At 32.7% G+C, this 27,744-nt stretch overlaps 5 protein-coding genes and 1 pseudogene across 6 annotated transcripts, besides 7 other annotated features; 2 read left to right on the top strand and 4 right to left on the bottom strand.

Annotated features, from left to right (window-relative positions):
* Nucleotides 1-2,270: 2,270 nt before the first annotated feature.
* Nucleotides 2,271-4,735: a mobile genetic element.
* Nucleotides 4,736-7,964: a mobile genetic element.
* Nucleotides 4,742-4,767: a mobile genetic element.
* Nucleotides 4,742-4,767: a terminal%2Cinverted (terminal inverted repeat of MuDR-7_TvMULE4 transposon ID:TVAGG3_0333870).
* On the bottom strand, nt 4,823-5,578 carry TVAGG3_0333880 (MULE transposase domain-containing protein; the record flags this gene model as incomplete). The annotated part of the gene is made up of 1 exon (XM_001280301.1): nt 4,823-5,578. The coding sequence occupies one exon, from the start codon at nt 5,576-5,578 to the stop codon at nt 4,823-4,825; it is 756 nt and encodes a 251-aa protein (XP_001280302.1).
* TVAGG3_0333890 (MULE transposase domain-containing protein) lies at nt 5,887-6,214 on the bottom strand (the record flags this gene model as incomplete). Its single annotated transcript, XM_051230563.1, has 1 exon — nt 5,887-6,214. A coding segment is annotated over one exon (328 nt), but the record flags the coding sequence as incomplete, so codon positions are not given.
* Nucleotides 7,964-8,242: a terminal%2Cinverted (terminal inverted repeat of Maverick-2 transposon ID:TVAGG3_0333900).
* Nucleotides 7,964-27,744: part of a mobile genetic element that runs on past the window's edge.
* Nucleotides 8,243-8,677, top strand: TVAGG3_0333910 (uncharacterized protein; the record flags this gene model as incomplete). Its single annotated transcript, XM_001294460.1, has 1 exon — nt 8,243-8,677. One exon carries the CDS (start codon nt 8,243-8,245, stop codon nt 8,675-8,677), a length of 435 nt encoding a protein of 144 aa, XP_001294461.1.
* Nucleotides 9,618-12,143, bottom strand: TVAGG3_0333920 (annotated as a pseudogene). The gene has a single exon. A coding segment is annotated over exon 1 (2,526 nt).
* Nucleotides 22,715-23,419, bottom strand: TVAGG3_0333930 (HNH endonuclease family; the record flags this gene model as incomplete). The annotated part of the gene is made up of 1 exon (XM_051230564.1): nt 22,715-23,419. One exon carries the CDS (start codon nt 23,417-23,419, stop codon nt 22,715-22,717), a length of 705 nt encoding a protein of 234 aa, XP_051100294.1.
* TVAGG3_0333940 (uncharacterized protein) lies at nt 23,519-26,047 on the top strand (the record flags this gene model as incomplete). The annotated part of the gene is made up of 1 exon (XM_051230565.1): nt 23,519-26,047. One exon carries the CDS (start codon nt 23,519-23,521, stop codon nt 26,045-26,047), a length of 2,529 nt encoding a protein of 842 aa, XP_051100295.1.
* Nucleotides 27,702-27,744: part of a mobile genetic element that runs on past the window's edge.

The following is a 27,744-nucleotide window of genomic DNA, read 5'->3' on the forward strand; positions in this document are numbered from 1 at the left end:
AGAAGATTGTCTCATTCTGGGAGACATTCAGAGGCAATGTCTCCCGGAATGAGACATTGTGACCGACAAGAGTGCACAATACACTCTTGTCGGTCAAAGTTTTGCAATCACATTCTGATTGCAGAAGATTGTCTCATTCTGGGAGACATTCAGAGGCAATGTCTCCCGGAATGAGACATTGTGACCGACAAGAGTGCACAATACACTCTTGTCGGTCAAAGTTTTGCAATCACATTCTGATTGCAGAAGATTGTCTCATTCTGGGAGACATTCAGAGGCAATGTCTCCCGGAATGAGACATTGTGACCGACAAGAGTGCACAATACACTCTTGTCGGTCAAAGTTTTGCAATCACATTCTGATTGCAGAAGATTGTCTCATTCTGGGAGACATTCAGAGGCAATGTCTCCCGGAATGAGACACTGTGACCGACAAGAGTGCACAATACACTCTTGTCGGTCAAAGTTTTGCAATCACATTCTGATTGCAGAAGATTGTCTCATTCTGGGAGACATGCAGAGGCAATGTCTCCCGGAATGAGACATTGTGACCGACAAGAGTGCACAATACACTCTTGTCGGTCAAAGTTTTGCAATCACATTCTGATTGCAGAAGATTGTCTCATTCTGGGAGACATTCAGAGGCAATGTCTCCCGGAATGAGACACTGTGACCGACAAGAGTGCACAATACACTTAATGTTTTCAAATTTTCAGATTTAAATTTAATCTTTATTTTCATCATCATTTATAGTCTTGTTCCTTTATACAGTTATAATAAATTATCGTCAGATTCTAATATTTATGATTCTTACTACTCAATTCAATATAATTATGTTAGTCACTCATATTCAGGAGAATAATTTAAAAATCTATAGCTCATATTTTGATAGTTATATATTTAGATGATATATATTGCAATTCCGGTTTCAACACGATCAAATGCCAAACCAAGACAAAATATATGAATTTTCAAAATATCGATTTACATTAGAATCTATATCTAATTTTATCAATACACAAGTAGTGAATGTTCAATACATCTTTGAGCAACGTGAATAGCACAATTTTATAGGATTATTAGTTGATTATATAAAATATAAGCCAAATCGAATCTGCTGTATAGTACTTTAGTTTATCATTGAATGTTAAATGTGTTCAGATAAATATTTGAGTCAGATATCGCATTTTCTAATTTCAAAATTTATCTCATGAAGTTAGAATTTATTTGATCATACAACATCATGTTAGTCAAACCAGAGTTCAATGGCGATTCTAAAATGGAACAAATGCTTGTTTTATCAAAATGTTAAAATATTAATCTAAAAAACTTAATATCTAACCAAACCATTCTAGAATTATTATATACAGGTATGGGCAATCTAAATGCACACGGAATTCGGAAAATTAAAAAGAATATTTATGAGATTATTAAATCTTATGTAATTCAATGAAAAGTAGATAATATGAATATCCATAGGCTATATATCAACATATGAGTTTTTGGTTTGACCAATACTATACTAATGTGATCAAATTAATCTGATTTCTTAGATTTTCATTTGAAGCATTTGCAGTAGTAGGGGTACCTTTATATATTAACATATTAAAAAATTGCGCTCCGATTCGCAGTTTCTTCATGATTTTGAGATTGCATTAGATTTCGCGATGCAGAAAAAAATCACTTTAGATTCCCGTCAAACTCTAAGTATAAGCATGTCTCTATATGTAGAAACTGTCTGCGCTATTTATTTCCCGGCTCAAAAAACCACGGTGTCTGTGTGAGGAAAATACCCATTTTAGGACCCTGGGTAGGGGGTCATGAAAATTTTCCAAGAGTTGGAAATATAGGGTATATATACATGGAAGTGAGATATAATCAGATTATATAAATTGGATTTTTAATGTTTCACTATAATTGTATTTTATCAATAAAAAAAAACTCGTAATTTTATATCGTTCAAGTAAAATTCTCTTTGGAATAGCAGAATACAATAGACATATATAGCAGAGATGTGTGGAAATATTAATTGATAATATGAAAGGTTAATATAAAATTCGTCAAGAAGAGGAATAATCTTGGTGGAACATTAATCTTTGTCTTTTAAGTACTGGGACAAGCATTCTTAAGAGCGAACCTAATACTTATTTAGATGATAAAATCAATATCGAAAATAAAGTTCAAAGATTAACCTATATAGCTGGACAACATCTATTTAATATCATCTTGCAATTTCATCTGTTATTTATCAAGAACTAGATGGTTTTGTCTGGGCGCGTAAAGGTTTGGCGTCCTAAGGCGTCCTGATGTAAACTATTCAATTTTTGAGAAGTTTACACCATAATTGAATAGTTTATGGCGTCCTGAGAGGAGATTTCAATGGGTATGGCGTCCTAAAAAAATAGAAGAAAATGATTTTTTCTCGATTTTTCTAGAAATTGAATTTTTTAAAAAAGAAAAAAATCAAAACGTATACATTCAAGAAAGACTATAAATGAAGATTTTTCTATTTTTTTCATTCTAAAACATCTTTTTTTGGATAATTTTTTTTTAATAAATATGTAAGAAAGATTGAAGAAAAAGTAAATTTACTTTCAGAAAATTCGTTTTACATGATGTAAGACCCATAACAACTATAAATATTCAATTATTTAAAATAAAAAAAGAAAAACAGATTAAATGTATCTCACATCAAAATCCATTGACCTAAGGATGTTAAGTTTCTGTTTTTAAAAGTTGATATTTTTTTTTTAATTTTAAGAAAATTAATAGCATGTTATTAGACAATAGGAGTGTAATGATATTGACTAAACAGAAATGAGAGAATAGAGATATAATTTTGATAAGCAATATTGCGAACAAATTCTGAAGTAAAATCGCGATCAATAATTGAAAATTACGATCATGTACTGAAAAATGACGATCGAATTGAATGAATAGAATTATATCTAAGAAAAAATAAATTGTATTTAGAAGATGAACAAAGAAAGGTGTATGCTAAAAATCATTTAACAATAAATGGAAATAAAACGAAATTGTTAAAAGAAAAAAATGAAAATTGTTAAATAATATATTATTTTTTAGTCATAAGAATAAAAATATAGTAGTTATAAAAGGAATTAGACTTCATATATCAATTCTTTTTCTCTGTAGATGTGGAACGTTTGCTTTTCGATCTCTTTCGATGAACTTGAAAATATAAGTTATTATCGCTGAGAATCCTTTCCGAAATAGGAGCTTTACGTTTAGGAGGATTGTCGGATGAATTTTGTTTTTTATTGTTTGATTTTGTTGTTATGGAAGATTTTTTCTTATTTTTTTCAGAATTTTGCTTGCTATTAACTGAAACTTGTTTTGACGGCCCAACAATAGCATTTGTAGTAGGAAGAATTCCCAATAACGAGCGCATTTTCGATAATTGTTTTTCAATATGATCAAGAAGGTCCAGCTTATGTTCTAGATTACTAGATATTTGATTTGTAGAAGGATGGTTTTGATTTTCTGGTTCTAAATCTGTAGAGTCTGCAATATTTGAATTTTCGGAGCAAATCGGAGCATCTGAACCTTGATTTGTATCGGCTTGCTCAAAATTAGTTTGAATTGGAGTGGATGAATTAAAATCTGGATGATTTAATGTTTCATTAAATAATGCCATAATTTTTTCTCTTTTTTTCATTAATAAACTTAGTGATCATTGTATCTTTATCTGTTAGATCGATCGATTTGAGTATATCTGCATCATGAACTGGAATATTTTCGAACAATGAACTCGATTCTATGGAACCATATGGAGAAATCTCGTTCTGAGCCAAAGAAAGATCACTTACGTTGTATTGTTTGATAGAAAAAATTGTTTTCTCAAGTTCTTTTTGAAAGCAATCAAGAATATAATTTTGTAGCTATCAGTGATAACGGTTTTTATATGGCGCTCGATCTTCTGGTTATTTTTGATGGCGTTATATTTATCTAATTGGATTTGAGATATCTTCTTAATAGCTTCATAAATGTTTGGATGTTTTAACGAAGAAAATTCTGAATGCATACTCTCGAGGCAATCATTAGTGAATATTGCAATTGCATTATTATATTGAGATATTAAATTGTAGTGCGGCAACCAAACTTTGTTGAAATAATCAATATAATCTTTGATCGAATCAACTTTATTTTGATTAATTATATGCATTGTAAGTACAAATTCTTCATGAGACATGAATGGAGTAATAGAATATAGCTTAAATAAAGAATTTTGTAAAGCATTGAAATTTTTTGTATAAAGTGCTACAAGTTTCCTGTGTAAAGCTTGTTTGAAATGAAATAGGCATCCAATTATACGGACTTTAGGGAAAATTTGTTGAAGTGCCTCTATCATTCCCTTTTCAAAATCACAATGAATTTGAATTAGCTTTGAAAATTGAATACCCTTGACAGTAAAAATATATTCAAATGCCTTCTTATAAGATTCAAATGTGCGGTTTTTCATGAATATAAATAAAAGTGGTAGATATTGATTTGTTGAAGGTTCACAAATCATAATTGTTAGCATCTGTCCTTTTTGAAAATGTTTTGGTGTAATTTTAAAAGTTCCATCGCAAAATAAATCTGTGGCTTCTTTTGCAAATTGAATTGCCTTCTCAAAACCAAAAACCATCGTCTCACAATTTGCTTGAAAATCATGGCCAATGAAAAACTTCTCGCCATTTATTAAACAAAAATTAGCAATTTCATCGTCTGTAATTGAGTGTGGGACAAACTATCCAGTGTCACTTTTTTTAACCTTATTTTAAAAAATTAATAAAATAATAATAAAAAATTATTTGAATCTTTTACATTAATTGTTTCTTTTTTAAAAGTACCTTTAAAGTACAATAAACAAGATTTGAATCTATTGATCCTTGTTGCAAACTTGAATATATTGCTTCAAGCATTTTCAAACATTCGACTTCTTTGTTTTCCAATATTTGTTCATGGTCATTAGCTTTTCGTAATATACGAACAACTTTATCACTATTGATTAATTGAACTTTAAATTTAATCAATAATGCTGGAACAACCGTTGTGTATAATTCAACAACAAAATCGTCTAATCGAATATTCCTTCTCTCTGGGAAATAAGAATGCTTGAGAACTTTGAAATGTGACTCACTGACGTTATTAGTCGCGTCACCTCCGTTGCGATAGCGCTTATTCCAACGATCTAAATGATGCCTCCATTGCCTATCGAAGTACTTTTGGGCTTTCGGTTCAGTGGAAAGAATTTCAAGAATTCGATCATAAACTGCATCTAGGTCTGCAGCTTCTTCTTGAGTGAGGTGCTCTGGAACTTCTTCACTTGTTTCAAACGTTTCTTCTTCTGGAATAAATTCAGAATCGTTTGGATCATCAGAAGATTCTCGTGGTAAAAAGATTTGAGAAGGTTGAAATTCATTTTCGATGAATTCTTCTTCATATTGTTCCTCTTCTTCAATTTCTTCTGCTTGAAGTAAGTGAGATTGAGCTGGTTCCTCTCTAGGATTTTCTTCTTCTTGGTTCTGTTCTTCCTCGGGAGATTCTTCTTTAGTATCGAATACTAATAATTTCATTAGATTATAAAATTCTTCAAAATTGTCTCGTGATTTAAACTTATCCGCTTTTCTTAATATGGCGCGAAGGACATGCACGCCACACCAAAGAATATGACAGTTTGGAATACCTCGCTCAATTGCCTCGGCTATTTGTGGGGCGCAGTCCATACTTATCATCTCGGGTTCTCTATTAATATATTGAAAATAACGACAAACACAATATTGAATATTTTCGCTTGTGTCAGGAGAAATAAAGAAATACAAAAAAGGAAAAACAATAGTATGTTCTGTTTTTCCTGTGAGTGCATATAATGGAATGTTAGCCCTTAGAAGTTTATACGTTGAATCGATGTGAAACGTAGAAATTTGGTGACCAAGGGCCTTCGCTTCGAAAGGTGCATATAAAAAAACTAGTTTTCCCGGCTCAGAGATAAATTCAATTAAATCTTCTGGACAACTTTCTTGAACAGATTCGACAAAGATAGCTAAAGAAACTTTTTCATCCGAACTAAAGCGTTTGGAAACAATTTCAGCTCTTTGAGCAAATTTACGTAATGCATCTGGACCTTGTGCAAATATTGAAAGTAACTCTTCGTCTGTATATGAAATATTTAAGTCTTGGAAACACTTAAGTTGAGCTGTAGCATGATTCATATTGTTTTCAAAGTAATGTTTAAGATAATTTCTGACAAATAATGAGGATATTGTTTTTGTTGATTTCGGAGGTGCAGAATGATCATGAGAGTCAGAGTGGATTAGTAGTTCATATTTATCTTGATCTATTATCCGGACTTTGAATTTAGCTTGACATTGTGGATACTTACATTTGTATTCGATCGTGGAGTATTCTTTCCTGCATTTTTGAGAGTAGCCCATGCTAGCTTTTATCTCTTCTTGGATACCAAACTGGAGGAGCTCCATAGTGTTGAATATCACGGGCTCCATACAACAAATTGAATAAGGTATTTCAAAATTTGAAGGAAATGGTCCATCATTGAATGTAGTGGCCGGGAATTGAATGACATACAGATAGTTTGAGGAAATTTGTTATAAATTATAATATAATTGAAGAATTAATTATCAAAACAAGTCTAAGAGCCATTTCAGATTTTCCCGAAATGCAAGGTTAAGATTTTAGCAGCGACTAACTTTGAGTGTACATATATAATTGTTATACTGAGTACTTTCTATCTGTGTTACTTATTTGAGTCTAAGAGCCATTAGTCAGATTTTCCCGAAATGCAAGGTTAAGATTTTAGCAGCGACTAACTTTGAGTGTACATATATAATTGTTATACTGAGTACTTTCTATCTGTGTTACTTATTTGAGTCTAAGAGTCATTTCTACCATAGAACTAGATATTGTCTCTCATTAAATATATATAACTGTAAACTGCTTAATTCATTTATCTATTTAGATAAAATTATATTTATATAAGAGTTCATGTTATTATTTCATCTTTATTATTTTTTTTATTCCTTTGAAAAGTGACACTGGATAGTTTGTCCCTTTCTCGTCTGTAATTTTTTCTCCAACAGAAAATTTTCTGGACTTATTATAAACTTCCCTGACCAATGAATCTTTAATTAATGGGTTTTCATCAGTACCAACAGCAAGTTCTGTCATAAATTTTTTAATCTGCTGAAAAGTGCCGTTGTCTTCAGAAAATTTTGCCATTGCCTTATTGTATATTTCTGTCAGAGTCATTGATTTATGAAGATCATTTTTTTTCATTTTGTAACTTTTTAAATTGTCTGCATTCGGGTATATGTTCCTTTTGTAAATCTTCGGAAACTGAACTGTTCTCAATTTTAACTAAATAACGTGCTTGACAAGAATGATCGATGCAACGGTAGTAACGTTCAATATTATTTGAATTAATAATATTTGTATGATCATGCGAATAAAGCATATCTTTGCGAACAATTGTATCAGGATATTTTCCAGTAACTGCGGGAATATTTTTAACTGCAATATAACTAAAATATCTTCTGACAGCTTTAGATTCATTTTCGGCGTATTTAATATTAAAATATTGAAGAACTTGTTTGATTATATTCGTTTTTTCATGTCTCGATGTTGATTTTTGGTATTTATCAGATTGTTCCCTGATAAATATTTTATTTTCGTCTGTAAAGTTTGCTCTTTTTTGATTAAATATATATGATTTTCCCATTAAAAAATGAAATGATGCAAAATTTACGAAAACCGTTCGAAAATTGAATCAAAAATGAAAAGTAATACTTAAATAAGGAATTCTTTGAGATATTGGTCTTAGATTGAATGTAGCGTCATTCTTATATAGAATATATATTCATATCATCGGAAATATGATAAAAAGCATATAATAAATGTCAAAAAAGTGAACAAATAAGCAAAGATATTTTTTAAAAAACAATGAAAGTTAGTATCCCTAAGTCGTGTACTGTGGCACTGCGCGCCTCCGTACACCACTTAGCGGTTTTGACACTTTACGAAACCGGTAACGTATATTTTACAACACAACCATAACACCAACTTAACCTTAAATATTTACAAAACCATCTGACACATAAACGACTTCACTAATGACTTCACTAATGACTTCACTAACGACTTCACTAACGAATTCACTACCATCCTCACTAAATAAAAATAACCTTATTTTATTTTTTTTAAATTTTTTATTTCATTACAAAGACATGTCCGACTACATTTACTATGACTCTTTCCCAGAACGTTTCCGTGAACTATTCAAAACTCAAGTAAAACTGAGAAACATGCATTTTAACAAAGACAGACCCATTGACGATGAAAGAAACCCTGAATATATTACAATCCCATATGACGCAAAGTTCATTGCATACATTCCTTATGGTCGCAGAGGAACGAAAACTATTTCAACAAAGAACAAAAATTATTTCTGGAGCGATGAAGAAAATTGCCTTATCTACATAAATGCATACTTAAATAAAGCTACATATTGTACAAAAGAAGGTTGGACTGGATTTGAGCTCTACATATACGACGACGATGGAAACAGACGTTGTGTATACCCATACGATAATATGTACCATTGTTTTCATCAAGCATTAAACGAATACATAGTCAGTAAGGGTCTCATTCCTGTTGAGTAGATATGCTTTATTTTTGTTCTGTCATTTATATAAAAATAAACTTAAAAATTAATGATATCACCACCCTCACACGTATGAAAACATAGTCCAAAAATAATGTTTAGGGTAGAAGGGTAGATCTAACCTCATTTCTACCCTCATTTCTACCCTGTTGAATTCATTGCTTTATAACTCTCTTCCTTGGTTTCTTTTTAGTTGCTTTCTTCACGTCTGTCTCCAACTTGACTGTCTTTCTTCTTCGTCCGTAATGATACCAAAAACTTTTGTTTCATTGCTTCAGTGACTTTATTTGTCATTTTACTCTAAGGTGAAGCTAGCACAGCGATAATGGATTTCATGATTTTTTAGTATTTCATGCAATCTTAACAGATAGCCTTACAAGTACTTCCAGTGTCCCTAGCTGTCCCTCCTTTTTATATAACTCCATGACATTTATAATCTCGCGAAACTTAACAGGTAGCATAACAGATTAAAATCAGATGAGGTTTTGAACCAAAATTTCTAAGCAACGTTGTCAAGGATTTTGAGGAACTAGGGACAGAGTGTGGCAAAGTCCAAGATTTAATTTATCTTCATCTGTTTCATCAGCTATCTCGTCTAATATGCCAATATTTTATTCATAACTCGTGGCAAACTCACTAACTTTCATTATGTTCATCTGCATGCTTCATCTGATAGAAAGTATGACTTTCATTAACTCTGTGAGATAATGAAAACTACTAGGGACAGAGACCATGGCAAAGTTCATGACTTTCATTATTTCCAGAACTTAATGAAAACTACTAGGGACAGAGACCATGGCAAAGTTTATGACTTTCATTATTTCCAGAACTTAATGAAAACTACTAGGGACAGAGACCATGGCAAAGTTCATGATTTAATTTATTCTCTCACTAACAACAAACACAAACTCCAACACTAACGACAAAAATAAATGTCCTCACTTCTTAACAAAGTAATATGTGCTTCTTACACCACCATAGCTCAAACGTTTCTTTTCAAACATCGATTGAAACTTATTTTGAGCCATTGGCTTTAGTCTCTTTTTCTTCAAATACGCCAAGAAATCTTCTTCACATCTTTTCACTTCATAGCCTTCTTTAAACTCCTCCTTGTTAAGTTCTATGAAATCCTTTATCTCATTCTTTGTTGCAATGGCTTCTTCACGAACGACATCGTGAACTATTTCATCACTGTTCTCATGAATGACCTCCTCACTGTTCTCATGAACTATTTCACACTGTTCTCATGAACGACCTCCTTACTGTCTTTCATAAGCGTTTCAAAGTCTCCTTTACTCATTACTTCAATCTCATGCTGTTCACAGTAGTACTTAAACTCACTGTATATGTCTTTGTTGTATGTTATATTGCTTCCCATGTACTCCATGAATTTTTCAAGCACTTCCTCATAATTCACTGTTTCTTTCTTTCCACGACCTTCTAATACATACTTGCTTCGTAAATATAACTTCTTGCAGAACCGTCTCGCTTTCTACTTCTCTTCACAAATTCTCTCATCTTGCCACCAAATACATTTGAACTACATGCAAAGAATTCATTCTCCTTCGCAAATTCTTTATATCTTCTGTAGCACTCTGTACAATTCCATCCGGATACAAACTTTTCATAGAACTCCTCGTAAAACATTTGGTAAGGTGTTTTGTTCATTTCGATGAGTTCTTGTTTAGCCCTGGTGAATGGTATCTTCCTTACATCAAATTCACTTAAATCTTTCTTCATGAAGTACGTCAGTAAGTTTGAATAAAACTCTTCATTAAAGCTTTCAATGAGATTTGAGAAATATTCGTAATTTCCTTTGTATCTGCTGCTTACGTCAATGACAACAAATCTTCTGTCGTCTTTGTCAATCTTTACTGAGTTGAAGTTGTTAGATATCATGATGATATTACAAACATTCTCTATCTTTCTTACTGGCTGACACTTCTGATTTAAGTCCAACTGAGTCTCTGTTACTATTGACTTTAGTGCGTCGTGGTTCATGACCTTAGACGTATCGCATGAGCTTAGTTCATTGCATACGATGAGCTTCATGTTCTCAATAGCAGCATTGAATCTACCAACCACATTCTCTATTGCCGTTATATTATTGTTGGCGTACTTGCTAATGAGCTCGCATAGAACATTACTAAGTACATTCTTACCAGTTCCTTGCTTTCCTATTAACAAAAGTACTGTTCCAGTCTTTCCACAAGGATTTTGAACGATGTAGGCGAACCAGTTCAAAACATACTCATAAAGCTCTTCATCCTCATTACATATGACATCGTGAACATGTTTCAAATATCCTTCAATAACGCTTTCATCTACTTCATTCAGTACCTCATACTCATATCCTCTGAAATAGCTGTAAATGTCATCTCTTTCGTCAAAGAATCTCATGCCTGACTTCATAAGATAGTTCTTGTTCTGACCCGCTTCATAAATCATCAGTGCGTTCACATCCTTCTCCTCAATACGTCCTACATAAATACTCTTCATGAGCTTATTGAATTCCTTGCTATCTACTGACACAAGTGTTGTTGTGTCTCGTATTCCATCATAATCTTTCACTAGATATGTCATACGTGCTCCGTCAATAACAACAACACATCTTCTTAAGTCATTTATAACACTAGCTATGTCAATACCGTCTCACTCATGTACTTATTTTTCCTCAAGTCCTTTAGTGTGAAAGTGTCTCTAAGTTCTATTTCAAGCAATTCATTTACACATCCTTTGCAATACTTCTCTATAAAATATTTCTGTCGTTCTTTACTAAGTTTCTTAACAGCTCTGAAGAACCATGTGTTTTGACTCAAACATCCTTCACAACTTCTCTCATTCATTCCTAGTTCTTTCATGTCATTATCTTCAACCTCTATGGTCTCATTGACTAAGGTCAAAGGGTTCTTAGTCATTGCTGGTCTTATCTGAAACAATGTTTGTGCAACAGGTTTAACTAGTTCAGCAACGTCCTTCCTTAATATGAATAGCTGTTTCCACTCATCTTTGCTAACAGTTCTTTCATAACCACTGACAGTAATGATTTCATTTGCTGACCTTAGACACTTATGTTCTATCATTTGTATTGCTTTTGTGTAAGGCTTTCGTGAGCATAGGTTGTATATGTCATTCCTGCAATGTTCATTCATGCCAATAGTACTAAATCCTTTCTTTGCTGTTGAATGCATAATATCCATTAGTTCCTGTGTTCGTATTGCTGTCTCATAAAATACAACAAGACCTTTGTCATCTATGACGTACTTACCGAAAACATTGCTTATATTCTTTAACCATGAAATAACATCCTCATTCATGCTGTCAAACATGAAGTAAGGTCTTACATACTCTTCACTTATAAGATACTCCACAAAGTACTTGTTAAACTCTATGTCCTCGTGAGCGATTTCATTAGGTTTGATATTAGTTCCTTTTGTCATTGCTGTCATGTACTTCACTCTCATAGTTCCTTTCAATAGCCTAAAATACTTCATTGTTTCATAACTGCTCTAAATTCTGTTCAAAATTCGTACAACATAACTTTTAACATTAGTGAAAGAACATGAGCGAAACAACAACATCTAACATTACAGAAGAAGTCAATGACAATGCCGATGAAAACATTACAGAAGGAGCTAGTGAAAATATTGACGAGTTCAGTGAGGAAGAAGATATTGAGGACGTCAATGAGAACGTTAGTGGGGAACAAAACTCAATGGGAAACATTGAGAAATCATGAAGATTATGAGATTTGTACGACATATCCTTTTACTATTCGTCGAAAGAAAAACAAACATATTAAGAGTGAATGCTTAAATAATCATGGTTATATTGAGCTTAGTTTAAACAACAAAACGCATTTAAAGCATAGAATTATTGCAGAACAGTGGATTGAAAATCCAAACAATTTGAAAGAAATAGACCATATAAATCATGATAGAACGGACAACAGAATCTCAAACCTTCGTTGGTGTTCTAAATCTGAAAACAATAGAAATAAAAGCAAGTATGGCGATATAGTTTATGAGTTCGTTGATGAAATATCTGACGAAGCTGTTGAAATAACAGATTATGGTAAGCATTCGTTTGAGTTCTACTACTATGTTGAGAATGAGGACGCATTCTATTATTATACAGGTCTTAACTATCGAAAACTTCATATAAACTTTACAAAAAACAGGTGCTGCTTATGTTTGTATGATAGATACAGAAAACAAGAGAGTAATCTTATGCATAAACAAATTCAAACGCTTGTACGGCTTCATGTAGGACAAACATTATTTTTCAAACACTAACGCCAACACGTAGGACAAACATTCATGACTAACATTACTGTATAACATAAATGATTTGTCATGATTTCATCGTATATGTTTTGTCAAGACTTCTTCATCGTAATGAGCGTAAATGTTTTGTCATGATTTCATCGTAAATGTTTTGTCATGACTTCTTCATCGTAAATGTTTTGTCATGACCTCATCGTAAATGTTTTGTCATGACCTCATCGTAAATGTTTTGTCATGACCTCATCGTAAATGTTTTGTCATGATTTCATCGTAAATGTTTTGTCATGATTTCATCGTAAATGTTTTGTCATGATTTCTTCGTATATATTTTGTCAAACATGAACGTATATGTTTTTGTCATGATTTCTTCGTATATATTTTGTCAAACATGAACGTATATGTTTTGTCAAAACTTCTTCGTATATGCTTTGTCATGACCTCATCGTATATGTTTTGTCATGATTTCTTCATCGTATATGCTTTGTCAAGGTTTCTTCGTAAATGTTTTGTCATGACCTCATCGTAAATGTTTTGTCATGATTTTTCTTGTAATGAGTGTAAATGATCAAAAATAATGTTTATGTTAGAATGTTAGATCTAACACCTTTTTCTAACATGTTTTCTAACATGACCTCATGGAACTTAAACGTAAATGTTTTGTTATGACCTCATGGAACTTAAACGTATATGTTTTGTCATGACCTCATGGAACTTAAACGTAAATGATTTGTCATGATTTCATCGTATATGTTTTGTCAAGACTTCTTCATCGTAATGAGCGTAAATGTTTTGTGAAGAATATAACAACCGCCTGAATTCAGACGGTTGCTTTTTATACAAAATTCACACAGGAAAATTCTTGAGTTTTGGTTGAAAGAATACGGTCAAGCCAAAAGTGGCTCGACCTCAAAACAAACATTTTATGAGCTTACTAAGGCATTTATGAATGAATTCAAAGGTATTTGCATACATCCTGACCTCGTTCATTTTGTTGTTGAATTCAGCAAAAATAATGTTTACGTTAATGTTTTCACTGTTACCATGTTACCATGTGCTACCAGGTTAATTAACTTCTCTTAAAATTACTGACAACATGACATTTAGACAACAGTCCAGGAAATAAACTTCATCGTAAATGTTTTGTCATGATTTCATCGTATATGTTTTGTCAAGGTTTCATCGTATATGTTTTGTCAAACATGAACGTATATGTTTTGTCATGATTTCTTCGTATATGTTTTGTCATGATTTCATCGTAAATGATTTGTCATGATTTCTTCGTTTATGTTTTGTCAAAACTTCTTCGTACATGTTTTGTCATGACTTTTTCATCGTAATGAGTGTAAATCAGACAAAAATATATTTTAGGTGAAGAGGTGAGATCTCACCTCTTTTCTCACCTCAGCCGCTAAGCGGCGAGACCCAAAGGGTCTTGAATTTTCATGATTTCTTCATCGTAATGAGCGTATATGTTTTGTCGTGATTTCATCGTATATGTTTTGTCATGATTTCATCGTAAATGTTTTGTCATGATTTCATCGTAAATGATTTGTCATGATTTCTTCGTTTATGTTTTGTCAAAACTTCTTCGTACATGTTTTGTCATGACTTTTTCATCGTAATGAGTGTAAATGATTTCATATAATTGTTTCCCTCGGAAAACCGAGAGAAGAGATTCCATATGAAAATCGCAAGAATTTGGCTCCTGGTTTGAAATATTATTATGTTCATAGATTTCATCGTATATGTTTTGTCAAACATGAGCGTATATGTTTTGTCATGATTTCATCGTAAATGTTTTGTCATGACTTCATCGTATATGCTTTGTCATGATTTGTTCATCGTACATGTTTTGTCATGACTTCATCGTAAATGTTTTGTCAAAACTTCATCGTATATGCTTTGTCATGACTTCATCGTATATGTTTTGTCATGACTTCTTCATCGTAATGAGTGTAAATGTTTTGTCAAACATGAGCGTAAATGTTTTGTCATGATTTCTTCATCGTAATGAGCGTAAATGTTTTGTCAAACATGAGCGTAAATGTTTTGTCATGATTTCTTCATCGTACATGTTTTGTCAAGGTTTCATCGTATATGTTTTGTCATGACTTCTTCATCGTATATGCTTTGTCAAGACTTCTTCATCGTAATGAGTGTAAATGTTTTGTCAAACATGAGCGTAAATGTTTTGTCATGATTTCTTCATCGTACATGTTTTGTCAAAACTTCATCGTATATGTTTTGTCAAACATGAGCGTAAATGTTTTGTCATGATTTCTTCATCGTACATGTTTTGTCAAAACTTCATCGTATATGTTTTGTCATGACTTCTTCATCGTAAATGTTTTGTCATGATTTCTTCATCGTAATGAGCGTAAATGTTTTGTTATGACTTCTTCGTAAATGTTTTGTCATGACTTCATCGTAAATGTTTTGTCAAAACTTCTTCGTATATGTTTTGTCATGACTTCATCGTAAATGTTTTGTTATGACTTCTTCGTAAATGTTTTGTCATGACTTCATCGTAATGAGCGTATATGCTTTGTCATGATTTCTTCATCATACATGTTTTGTCAAACATGAACGTAAATGATTTGTCAAAACTTCATCGTATATGCTTTGTCAAGACTTCTTCATCGTAATGAGCGTAAATGTTTTGTCATGACTTCTTCGTAAATGTTTTGTCATGACTTCATCGTAAATGTTTTGTCAAAACTTCATCGTATATGCTTTGTCATGACTTCATCGTAAATGTTTTGTTATGACTTCTTCGTAAATGTTTTGTCATGACTTCATCGTATATGTTTTGTCATGATTTCTTCATCGTATATGCTTTGTCAAGGTTTCTTCGTAAATGTTTTGTCATGACTTCTTCGTAAATGTTTTGTCATGACTTCATCGTAATGAGCGTAAATGACCCAAAAATAATGTTTATGTTAGAATGTTAGATCTAACACCTTTTCTAACATGTTTTCTAACATGGAGGATTTCATCGAAACTAAACGTATATGTTTTGTTATGACTTCTTCGTAAATGTTTTGTCATGACTTCTTCGTAAATGTTTTGTCATGTTTTGTCAAAACTTCATCGTACATGTTTTGTCAAGACTTCTTCATCGTAATGAGTGTATATGTTTTGTCAAACATGAACGTAAATGATTTGTCATGACTTCTTCATCGTAATGAGCATAAAGGTTTTGTCATGACTTCATCGTACATGTTTTGTCAAGACTTCTTCATCGTAATGAGTGTATATGTTTTGTCAAACATGAACGTAAATGTTTTGTCATGATTTCTTCATCGTAATGAGCGTATATGCTTTGTCAAACATGAGCGTAAATGTTTTGTCATGACTTCTTCATCGTAATGAGCATAAAGGTTTTGTCAAACATGAACGTAAATGTTTTGTCATGATTTCTTCATCGTAATGAGCGTAAATGTTTTGTCAAAACTTCATCGTAAATGTTTTGTCAAAACTTCATCGTAAATGTTTTGTCATGATTTCTTCATCGTAATGAGTGTAAATGATTTGTCAAACATGAACGTAAATGTTTTGTCATGACTTTTTCATCGTAATGAGCGTATATGCTTTGTCAAACATGAGCGTACATGTTTTGTCAAACATGAGCGTAAATGTTTTGTCATGACTTCTTCATCGTATATGCTTTGTCATGACTTCTTCATCGTAATGAGCGTACATGTTTTGTCAAGACTTCTTCATCGTAATGAACGTAAATGACCCAAAAATAATGTTTATGTTAGAATGTTAGATCTAACACCTTTTCTAACATGTTTTCTAACATGGAGGATTTCATCGAAACTAAACGTATATGTTTTGTTATGACTTCTTCGTAAATGTTTTGTCATGATTTCTTCATCGTATATGTTTTGTCATGATTTCATCGAAACTAAACGTATATGTTTTGTCATGATTTCATCGAAACTAAACGTATATGTTTTGTCATGATTTCATCGAAACTAAACGTATATGTTTTGTCATGATTTCTTCATCGTAATGAACGTAAATGACCCAAAAATAATGTTTAGGGTAGATGGTTAGATCTAACACCTTTTCTACCCTCATTTCTACCCTCAGCCGCTAAGCGGCGAGACCCAAAGGGTCTTGAATTTTCATGATTTCTTCATCGTAATGAGCGTATATGCTTTGTCATGATTTCATCGTAAATGATTTGTCAAACATGAACGTATATGCTTTGTCAAACATGAACGTAAATGTTTTGTCATGACTTCTTCATCGTAATGAGCGTAAATGTTTTGTCATGACTTTTTCATCGTACATGTTTTGTCGAAACTTCATCGTACATGTTTTGTCGAAACTTCATCGTATATGTTTTGTCATGATTTCTTCGTAAATGATTTGTCGAAACTTCTTCATCGTAATGAGTGTAAATGTTTTGTCAAACATGAGCGTAAATGACCCAAAAATAATGTTTAGGGTAGATGGTTAGATCTAACCTCATTTCTACCCTCATTTCTACCCTCAGCCGCTAAGCGGCGAGACCCAAAGGGTCTTGAATTTTCATACGGAATCTCTTCGTAAATGATTTGTCGAAACTTCTTCATTGTAATGAGCGTATATGCTTTGTCAAACATGAACGTAAATGTTTTGTCATGACTTCTTCATCGTATATGTTTTGTCATGATTTCTTCATCGTAATGAGCGTATATGCTTTGTCAAACATGAGCGTAAATGTTTTGTCATGACTTCTTCATCGTAATGAGTGTAAATGTTTTGTCAAACATGAGCGTAAATGATCCAAAAATAATGTTTAGGGTAGATGGTTAGATCTAACCTCATTTCTACCCTCATTTCTACCCTCAGCCGCTAAGCGGCGAGACCCAAAGGGTCTTGAATTTTCATACGGAATCTCTTCGTACATGTTTTGTCATGACTTCTTCATCGTAATGAGTGTAAATGTTTTGTCGAAACTTCATCGTACATGTTTTGTCAAGACTTCTTCATCGTAATGAACGTAAATGACCCAAAAATAATGTTTATGTTAGAATGTTAGATCTAACACCTTTTCTAACATGTTTTCTAACATGGAGGATTTCATTAGATATACACATTCTTCCTTCATTTCATTCTATACACAATTTACATCATAGACGATTTAATAGATATAATACTTTACTGTTTCATTAGATATAAATATTTTTTGGTGAAAGTATCCTAAAAATATTTGATGGACTTTAACTAAAATAATGTTTAGGCAAGAATGTTTATATCTAATGAAACAGTAAAGTATTATATCTATTAAATCGTCTATGATGTAAATTGTGTATAGAATGAAATGAAGGAAGAATGTGTATATCTAATGAAACAGTAAAGTATTATATCTATTAAATCGTCTATGATGTAAATTGTGTATAGAATGAAATGAAGGAAGAATGTGTATATCTAATGAAATCCTCCATGTTAGAAAACATGTTAGAAAAGGTGTTAGATCTAACATTCTAACATAAACATTATTTTTGGGTCATTTACGTTCATTACGATGAAGAAGTCTTGACAAAACATGTACGCTCATTACGATGAAGAAGTCATGACAAAGCATATACGATGAAGAAGTCATGACAAAACATTTACGCTCATGTTTGACAAAACATGTACGCTCATGTTTGACAAAGCATATACGCTCATTACGATGAAAAAGTCATGACAAAACATTTACGTTCATGTTTGACAAATCATTTACACTCATTACGATGAAGAAATCATGACAAAACATTTACGATGAAGTTTTGACAAAACATTTACGATGAAGTTTTGACAAAACATTTACGCTCATTACGATGAAGAAATCATGACAAAACATTTACGTTCATGTTTGACAAAACCTTTATGCTCATTACGATGAAGAAGTCATGACAAAACATTTACGCTCATGTTTGACAAAGCATATACGCTCATTACGATGAAGAAATCATGACAAAACATTTACGTTCATGTTTGACAAAACATATACACTCATTACGATGAAGAAGTCTTGACAAAACATGTACGATGAAGTCATGACAAAACCTTTATGCTCATTACGATGAAGAAGTCATGACAAATCATTTACGTTCATGTTTGACAAAACATATACACTCATTACGATGAAGAAGTCTTGACAAAACATGTACGATGAAGTTTTGACAAAACATGACAAAACATTTACGAAGAAGTCATGACAAAACATTTACGAAGAAGTCATAACAAAACATATACGTTTAGTTTCGATGAAATCCTCCATGTTAGAAAACATGTTAGAAAAGGTGTTAGATCTAACATTCTAACATAAACATTATTTTTGGGTCATTTACGCTCATTACGATGAAGTCATGACAAAACATTTACGAAGAAGTCATGACAAAACATTTACGCTCATTACGATGAAGAAGTCTTGACAAAGCATATACGATGAAGTTTTGACAAATCATTTACGTTCATGTTTGACAAAACATGTATGATGAAGAAATCATGACAAAGCATATACGCTCATTACGATGAAGTCATGACAAAACATTTACGAAGAAGTCATAACAAAACATTTACGATGAAGTCATGACAAAACATATACGAAGAAGTTTTGACAAAACATTTACGATGAAGTCATGACAAAACATTTACGAAGAAGTCATAACAAAACATTTACGCTCATTACGATGAAGAAATCATGACAAAACATTTACGATGAAGAAGTCATGACAAAACATATACGATGAAGTTTTGACAAAACATGTACGATGAAGAAATCATGACAAAACATTTACGCTCATGTTTGACAAAACATATACGATGAAGTTTTGACAAAACATGTACGATGAAGAAATCATGACAAAACATTTACGCTCATGTTTGACAAAACATTTACACTCATTACGATGAAGAAGTCTTGACAAAGCATATACGATGAAGAAGTCATGACAAAACATGTACGATGAAGAAATCATGACAAAACATTTACGCTCATGTTTGACAAAACATTTACGCTCATTACGATGAAGAAATCATGACAAAACATTTACGCTCATGTTTGACAAAACATTTACACTCATTACGATGAAGAAGTCATGACAAAACATATACGATGAAGTCATGACAAAGCATATACGATGAAGTTTTGACAAAACATTTACGATGAAGTCATGACAAAACATGTACGATGAACAAATCATGACAAAGCATATACGCTCATTACGATGAAGAAGTCTTGACAAAACATTTACACTCATTACGATGAAGAAGTCATGACAAAACATTTACGATGAAGAAATCATGACAAAACATGTACGATGAAATCATGACAAAACATTTACGTTCATGTTTGACAAAGCATATACGATGAAGAAGTCATGACAAAACATATACGCTCATTACGATGAAGAAATCATGACAAAACATTTACGATGAAGTTTTGACAAATCATTTACGTTCATGTTTGACAAAACATTTACGTTCATGTTTGACAAAACATTTACGATGAAATCATGACAAATCATTTACGTTCATGTTTGACAAAACATTTACACTCATTACGATGAAGAAGTCTTGACAAAACATTTACGTAAACATTTATTTCCTGTGTTGTTGTCAAAATGTCATGTTGTCTTTTTTTCAGAGAGAAGTTCATTAACCGAGTGACACATGGTGACGTAGTGACACCTTCAGTTCTTCAAAAATAAGTCATAACTGCCTTCCTCCTGTGTTGTTGTCAAACATGAACGTAAACATTATTTTTGGTTCATTTACACTCATTACGATGAAGAAATCTTGACAAACATATACGATGAAGTCATGACAAAACATTTACGATAAAATCACGACAAAACATATACGTTTAGTTTCGATGAAATCATCATGACAAAGCATATACGATGAAGTCATGACAAAACATTTACGATGAAATCATGACAAAACATATACGCTCATGTTTGACAAAACATATACGATGAAATCTATGAACATAATAATATTTCAAACCAGGAGCCAAATTCTTGCGATTTTCATATGGAATCTCTTCTCTCGGTTTTCCGAGGGAAACAATTATATGAAATCATTTACACTCATTACGATGAAAAAGTCATGACAAAACATGTACGAAGAAGTTTTGACAAAACATAAACGAAGAAATCATGACAAATCATTTACGACATGAAATCATGACAAAACATTTACGATGAAATCATGACAAAACATATACGATGAAATCACGACAAAACATATACGCTCATTACGATGAAGAAATCATGAAAATTCAAGACCCTTTCGTCTCGCCGCTTAGCGGCTGAGGTGAGAAAAGAGGTGAGAAAAGAGGTGAGATCTCACCTCTTCACCTAAAATATATTTTTGTCTGATTTACACTCATTACGATGAAAAAGTCATGACAAAACATGTACGAAGAAGTTTTGACAAAACATAAACGAAGAAATCATGACAAATCATTTACGATGAAATCATGACAAAACATTTACGATGAAATCATGACAAAACATATACGAAGAAATCATGACAAAACATATACGTTCATGTTTGACAAAACATATACGATGAAACCTTGACAAAACATATACGATGAAATCATGACAAAACATTTACGATGAAGTTTATTTCCTGGACTGTTGTCTAAATGTCATGTTGTCAGTAATTTTAAGAGAAGTTAATTAACCTGGTAGCACATGGTAACATGGTAACAGTGAAAACATTAACGTAAACATTATTTTTGCTGAATTCAACAACAAAATGAACGAGGTCAGGATGTATGCAAATACCTTTGAATTCATTCATAAATGCCTTAGTAAGCTCATAAAATGTTTGTTTTGAGGTCGAGCCACTTTTGGCTTGACCGTATTCTTTCAACCAAAACTCAAGAATTTTCCTGTGTGAATTTTGTATAAAAAGCAACCGTCTGAATTCAGGCGGTTGTTATATTCTTCACAAAACATTTACGCTCATTACGATGAAGAAGTCTTGACAAAACATATACGATGAAATCATGACAAATCATTTACGTTTAAGTTCCATGAGGTCATGACAAAACATATACGTTTAAGTTCCATGAGGTCATAACAAAACATTTACGTTTAAGTTCCATGAGGTCATGTTAGAAAACATGTTAGAAAAGGTGTTAGATCTAACATTCTAACATAAACATTATTTTTGGATCATTTACGCTCATTACGAAGAAATCATGACAAAACATTTACGATGAGGTCATGACAAAACATTTACGAAGAAACCTTGACAAAGCATATACGATGAAGAAATCATGACAAAACATATACGATGAGGTCATGACAAAGCATATACGAAGAAGTTTTGACAAAACATATACGTTCATGTTTGACAAAATATATACGAAGAAATCATGACAAAACATATACGTTCATGTTTGACAAAATATATACGAAGAAATCATGACAAAACATTTACGATGAAATCATGACAAAACATTTACGATGAAATCATGACAAAACATTTACGATGAGGTCATGACAAAACATTTACGATGAGGTCATGACAAAACATTTACGATGAGGTCATGACAAAACATTTACGATGAAATCATGACAAAACATTTACGATGAAATCATGACAAAACATTTACGCTCATTACGATGAAGAAGTCTTGACAAAACATATACGATGAAATCATGACAAATCATTTATGTTATACAGTAATGTTAGTCATGAATGTTTGTCCTACGTGTTGGCGTTAGTGTTGAAAAATAATGTTTGTCCTACATGAAGCCGTACAAGCGTTTGAATTTGTTTATGCATAAGATTACTCTCTTGTTTTCTGTATCTATCATACAAACATAAGCAGCACCTGTTTTTGTAAAGTTTATATGAAGTTTTCGATAGTTAAGACCTGTATAATAATAGAATGCGTCCTCATTCTCAACATAGTAGTAGAACTCAAACGAATGCTTACCATAATCTGTTATTTCAACAGCTTCGTCAGATATTTCATCAACGAACTCATAAACTATATCGCCATACTTGCTTTTATTTCTATTGTTTTCAGATTTAGAACACCAACGAAGGTTTGAGATTCTGTTGTCCGTTCTATCATGATTTATATGGTCTATTTCTTTCAAATTGTTTGGATTTTCAATCCACTGTTCTGCAATAATTCTATGCTTTAAATGCGTTTTGTTGTTTAAACTAAGCTCAATATAACCATGATTATTTAAGCATTCACTCTTAATATGTTTGTTTTTCTTTCGACGAATAGTAAAAGGATATGTCGTACAAATCTCATAATCTTCATGATTTCTCAATGTTTCCCATTGAGTTTGTTCCCCACTAACGTTCTCATTGACGTCCTCAATATCTTCTTCCTCACTGAACTCGTCAATATTTTCACTAGCTCCTTCTGTAATGTTTTCATCGGCATTGTCATTGACTTCTTCTGTAATGTTAGATGTTGTTGTTTCGCTCATGTTCTTTCACTAATGTTAAAAGTTATGTTGTACGAATTTTGAACAGAATTTAGAGCAGTTATGAAACAATGAAGTATTTTTAGGCTATTGAAAGGAACTATGAGAGTGAAGTACATGACAGCAATGACAAAAGGAACTAATATCAAACCTAATGAAATCGCTCACGAGGACATAGAGTTTAACAAGTACTTTGTGGAGTATCTTATAAGTGAAGAGTATGTAAGACCTTACTTCATGTTTGACAGCATGAATGAGGATGTTATTTCATGGTTAAAGAATATAAGCAATGTTTTCGGTAAGTACGTCATAGATGACAAAGGTCTTGTTGTATTTTATGAGACAGCAATACGAACACAGGAACTAATGGATATTATGCATTCAACAGCAAAGAAAGGATTTAGTACTATTGGCATGAATGAACATTGCAGGAATGACATATACAACCTATGCTCACGAAAGCCTTACACAAAAGCAATACAAATGATAGAACATAAGTGTCTAAGGTCAGCAAATGAAATCATTACTGTCAGTGGTTATGAAAGAACTGTTAGCAAAGATGAGTGGAAACAGCTATTCATATTAAGGAAGGACGTTGCTGAACTAGTTAAACCTGTTGCACAAACATTGTTTCAGATAAGACCAGCAATGACTAAGAACCCTTTGACCTTAGTCAATGAGACCATAGAGGTTGAAGATAATGACATGAAAGAACTAGGAATGAATGAGAGAAGTTGTGAAGGATGTTTGAGTCAAAACACATGGTTCTTCAGAGCTGTTAAGAAACTTAGTAAAGAACGACAGAAATATTTTATAGAGAAGTATTGCAAAGGATGTGTAAATGAATTGCTTGAAATAGAACTTAGAGACACTTTCACACTAAAGGACTTGAGGAAAAATAAGTACATGAGTGAGGACGGTATTGACATAGCTAGTGTTATAAATGACTTAAGAAGATGTGTTGTTGTTATTGACGGAGCGCGTATGACATATCTAGTGAAAGATTATGATGGAATACGAGACACAACAACACTTGTGTCAGTAGATAGCAAGGAATTCAATAAGCTCATGAAGAGTATTTATGTAGGACGTATTGAGGAGAAGGATGTGAACGCACTGATGATTTATGAAGCGGGTCAGAACAAGAACTATCTTATGAAGTCAGGCATGAGATTCTTTGACGAAAGAGATGACATTTACAGCTATTTCAGAGGATATGAGTATGAGGTACTGAATGAAGTAGATGAAAGCGTTATTGAAGGATATTTGAAACATGTTCACGATGTCATATGTAATGAGGATGAAGAGCTTTATGAGTATGTTTTGAACTGGTTCGCCTACATCGTTCAAAATCCTTGTGGAAAGACTGGAACAGTACTTTTGTTAATAGGAAAGCAAGGAACTGGTAAGAATGTACTTAGTAATGTTCTATGCGAGCTCATTAGCAAGTACGCCAACAATAATATAACGGCAATAGAGAATGTGGTTGGTAGATTCAATGCTGCTATTGAGAACATGAAGCTCATCGTATGCAATGAACTAAGCTCATGCGATACGTCTAAGGTCATGAACCACGACGCACTAAAGTCAATAGTAACAGAGACTCAGTTGGACTTAAATCAGAAGTGTCAGCCAGTAAGAAAGATAGAGAATGTTTGTAATATCATCATGATATCTAACAACTTCAACTCAGTAAAGATTGACAAAGACGACAGAAGATTTGTTGTCATTGACGTAAGCAGCAGATACAAAGGAAATTACGAATATTTCTCAAATCTCATTGAAAGCTTTAATGAAGAGTTTTATTCAAACTTACTGACGTACTTCATGAAGAAAGATTTAAGTGAATTTGATGTAAGGAAGATACCATTCACCAGGGCTAAACAAGAACTCATCGAAATGAACAAAACACCTTACCAAATGTTTTACGAGGAGTTTTATGAAAAGTTTGTATCCGGATGGAATTGTACAGAGTGCTACAGAAGATATAAAGAATTTGCGAAGGAGAATGAATTCTTTGCATGTAGTTCAAATGTATTTGGTGGCAAGATGAGAGAATTTGTGAAGAGAAGTAGAAAGCGAGACGGTTCTGCAAGAAGTTATATTTACGAAGCAAGTATGTTATTAGAAGGTCGTGGAAAGAAAGAAACAGTGAATTATGAGGAAGTGCTTGAAAAATTCATGGAGTACATGGGAAGCAATATAACATACAACAAAGACATATACAGTGAGTTTAAGTACTACTGTGAACAGCATGAGATTGAAGTAATGAGTAAAGGAGACTTTGAAACGCTTATGAAAGACAGTAAGGAGGTCGTTCATGAGAACAATGATGAAATAGTTCATGAGAACAGTAAGGAGGTCGTTCATGAGAACAGTGATGAAATAGTTCACGATGTCGTTCGTGAAGAAGCCATTGCAACAAAGAATGAGATAAAGGATTTCATAGAACTTAACAAGGAGGAGTTTAAAGAAGGCTATGAAGTGAAAAGATGTGAAGAAGATTTCTTGGCGTATTTGAAGAAAAAGAGACTAAAGCCAATGGCTCAAAATAAGTTTCAATCGATGTTTGAAAAGAAACGTTTGAGCTATGGTGGTGTAAGAAGCACATATTACTTTGTTAAGAAGTGAGGACATTTATTTTTGTCGTTAGTGTTGGAGTTTGTGTTTGTTGTTAGTGAGAGAATAAATTAAATCATGAACTTTGCCATGGTCTCTGTCCCTAGTAGTTTTCATTAAGTTCTGGAAATAATGAAAGTCATAAACTTTGCCATGGTCTCTGTCCCTAGTAGTTTTCATTAAGTTCTGGAAATAATGAAAGTCATGAACTTTGCCATGGTCTCTGTCCCTAGTAGTTTTCATTATCTCACAGAGTTAATGAAAGTCATACTTTCTATCAGATGAAGCATGCAGATGAACATAATGAAAGTTAGTGAGTTTGCCACGAGTTATGAATAAAATATTGGCATATTAGACGAGATAGCTGATGAAACAGATGAAGATAAATTAAATCTTGGACTTTGCCACACTCTGTCCCTAGTTCCTCAAAATCCTTGACAACGTTGCTTAGAAATTTTGGTTCAAAACCTCATCTGATTTTAATCTGTTATGCTACCTGTTAAGTTTCGCGAGATTATAAATGTCATGGAGTTATATAAAAAGGAGGGACAGCTAGGGACACTGGAAGTACTTGTAAGGCTATCTGTTAAGATTGCATGAAATACTAAAAAATCATGAAATCCATTATCGCTGTGCTAGCTTCACCTTAGAGTAAAATGACAAATAAAGTCACTGAAGCAATGAAACAAAAGTTTTTGGTATCATTACGGACGAAGAAGAAAGACAGTCAAGTTGGAGACAGACGTGAAGAAAGCAACTAAAAAGAAACCAAGGAAGAGAGTTATAAAGCAATGAATTCAACAGGGTAGAAATGAGGGTAGAAATGAGGTTAGATCTACCCTTCTACCCTAAACATTATTTTTGGACTATGTTTTCATACGTGTGAGGGTGGTGATATCATTAATTTTTAAGTTTATTTTTATATAAATGACAGAACAAAAATAAAGCATATCTACTCAACAGGAATGAGACCCTTACTGACTATGTATTCGTTTAATGCTTGATGAAAACAATGGTACATATTATCGTATGGGTATACACAACGTCTGTTTCCATCGTCGTCGTATATGTAGAGCTCAAATCCAGTCCAACCTTCTTTTGTACAATATGTAGCTTTATTTAAGTATGCATTTATGTAGATAAGGCAATTTTCTTCATCGCTCCAGAAATAATTTTTCGTCATTGTTGAAATAGTTTTCGTTCCTCTGCGACCATAAGGAATGTATGCAATGAACTTTGCGTCATATGGGATTGTAATATATTCAGGGTTTCTTTCATCGTCAATGGGTCTGTCTTTGTTAAAATGCATGTTTCTCAGTTTTACTTGAGTTTTGAATAGTTCACGGAAACGTTCTGGGAAAGAGTCATAGTAAATGTAGTCGGACATGTCTTTGTAATGAAATAAAAAATTTAAAAAAAATAAAATAAGGTTATTTTTATTTAGTGAGGATGGTAGTGAATTCGTTAGTGAAGTCGTTAGTGAAGTCATTAGTGAAGTCATTAGTGAAGTCGTTTATGTGTCAGATGGTTTTGTAAATATTTAAGGTTAAGTTGGTGTTATGGTTGTGTTGTAAAATATACGTTACCGGTTTCGTAAAGTGTCAAAACCGCTAAGTGGTGTACGGAGGCGCGCAGTGCCACAGTACACGACTTAGGGATACTAACTATGAAAAGTAATACTTAAATGAGGAATTCTTTGAGATATTGGT

Source organism: Trichomonas vaginalis, chromosome V (genome assembly GCF_026262505.1).
Source record: "Trichomonas vaginalis G3 chromosome V, whole genome shotgun sequence".
NCBI lineage: Eukaryota > Parabasalia > Trichomonadida > Trichomonadidae > Trichomonas > Trichomonas vaginalis.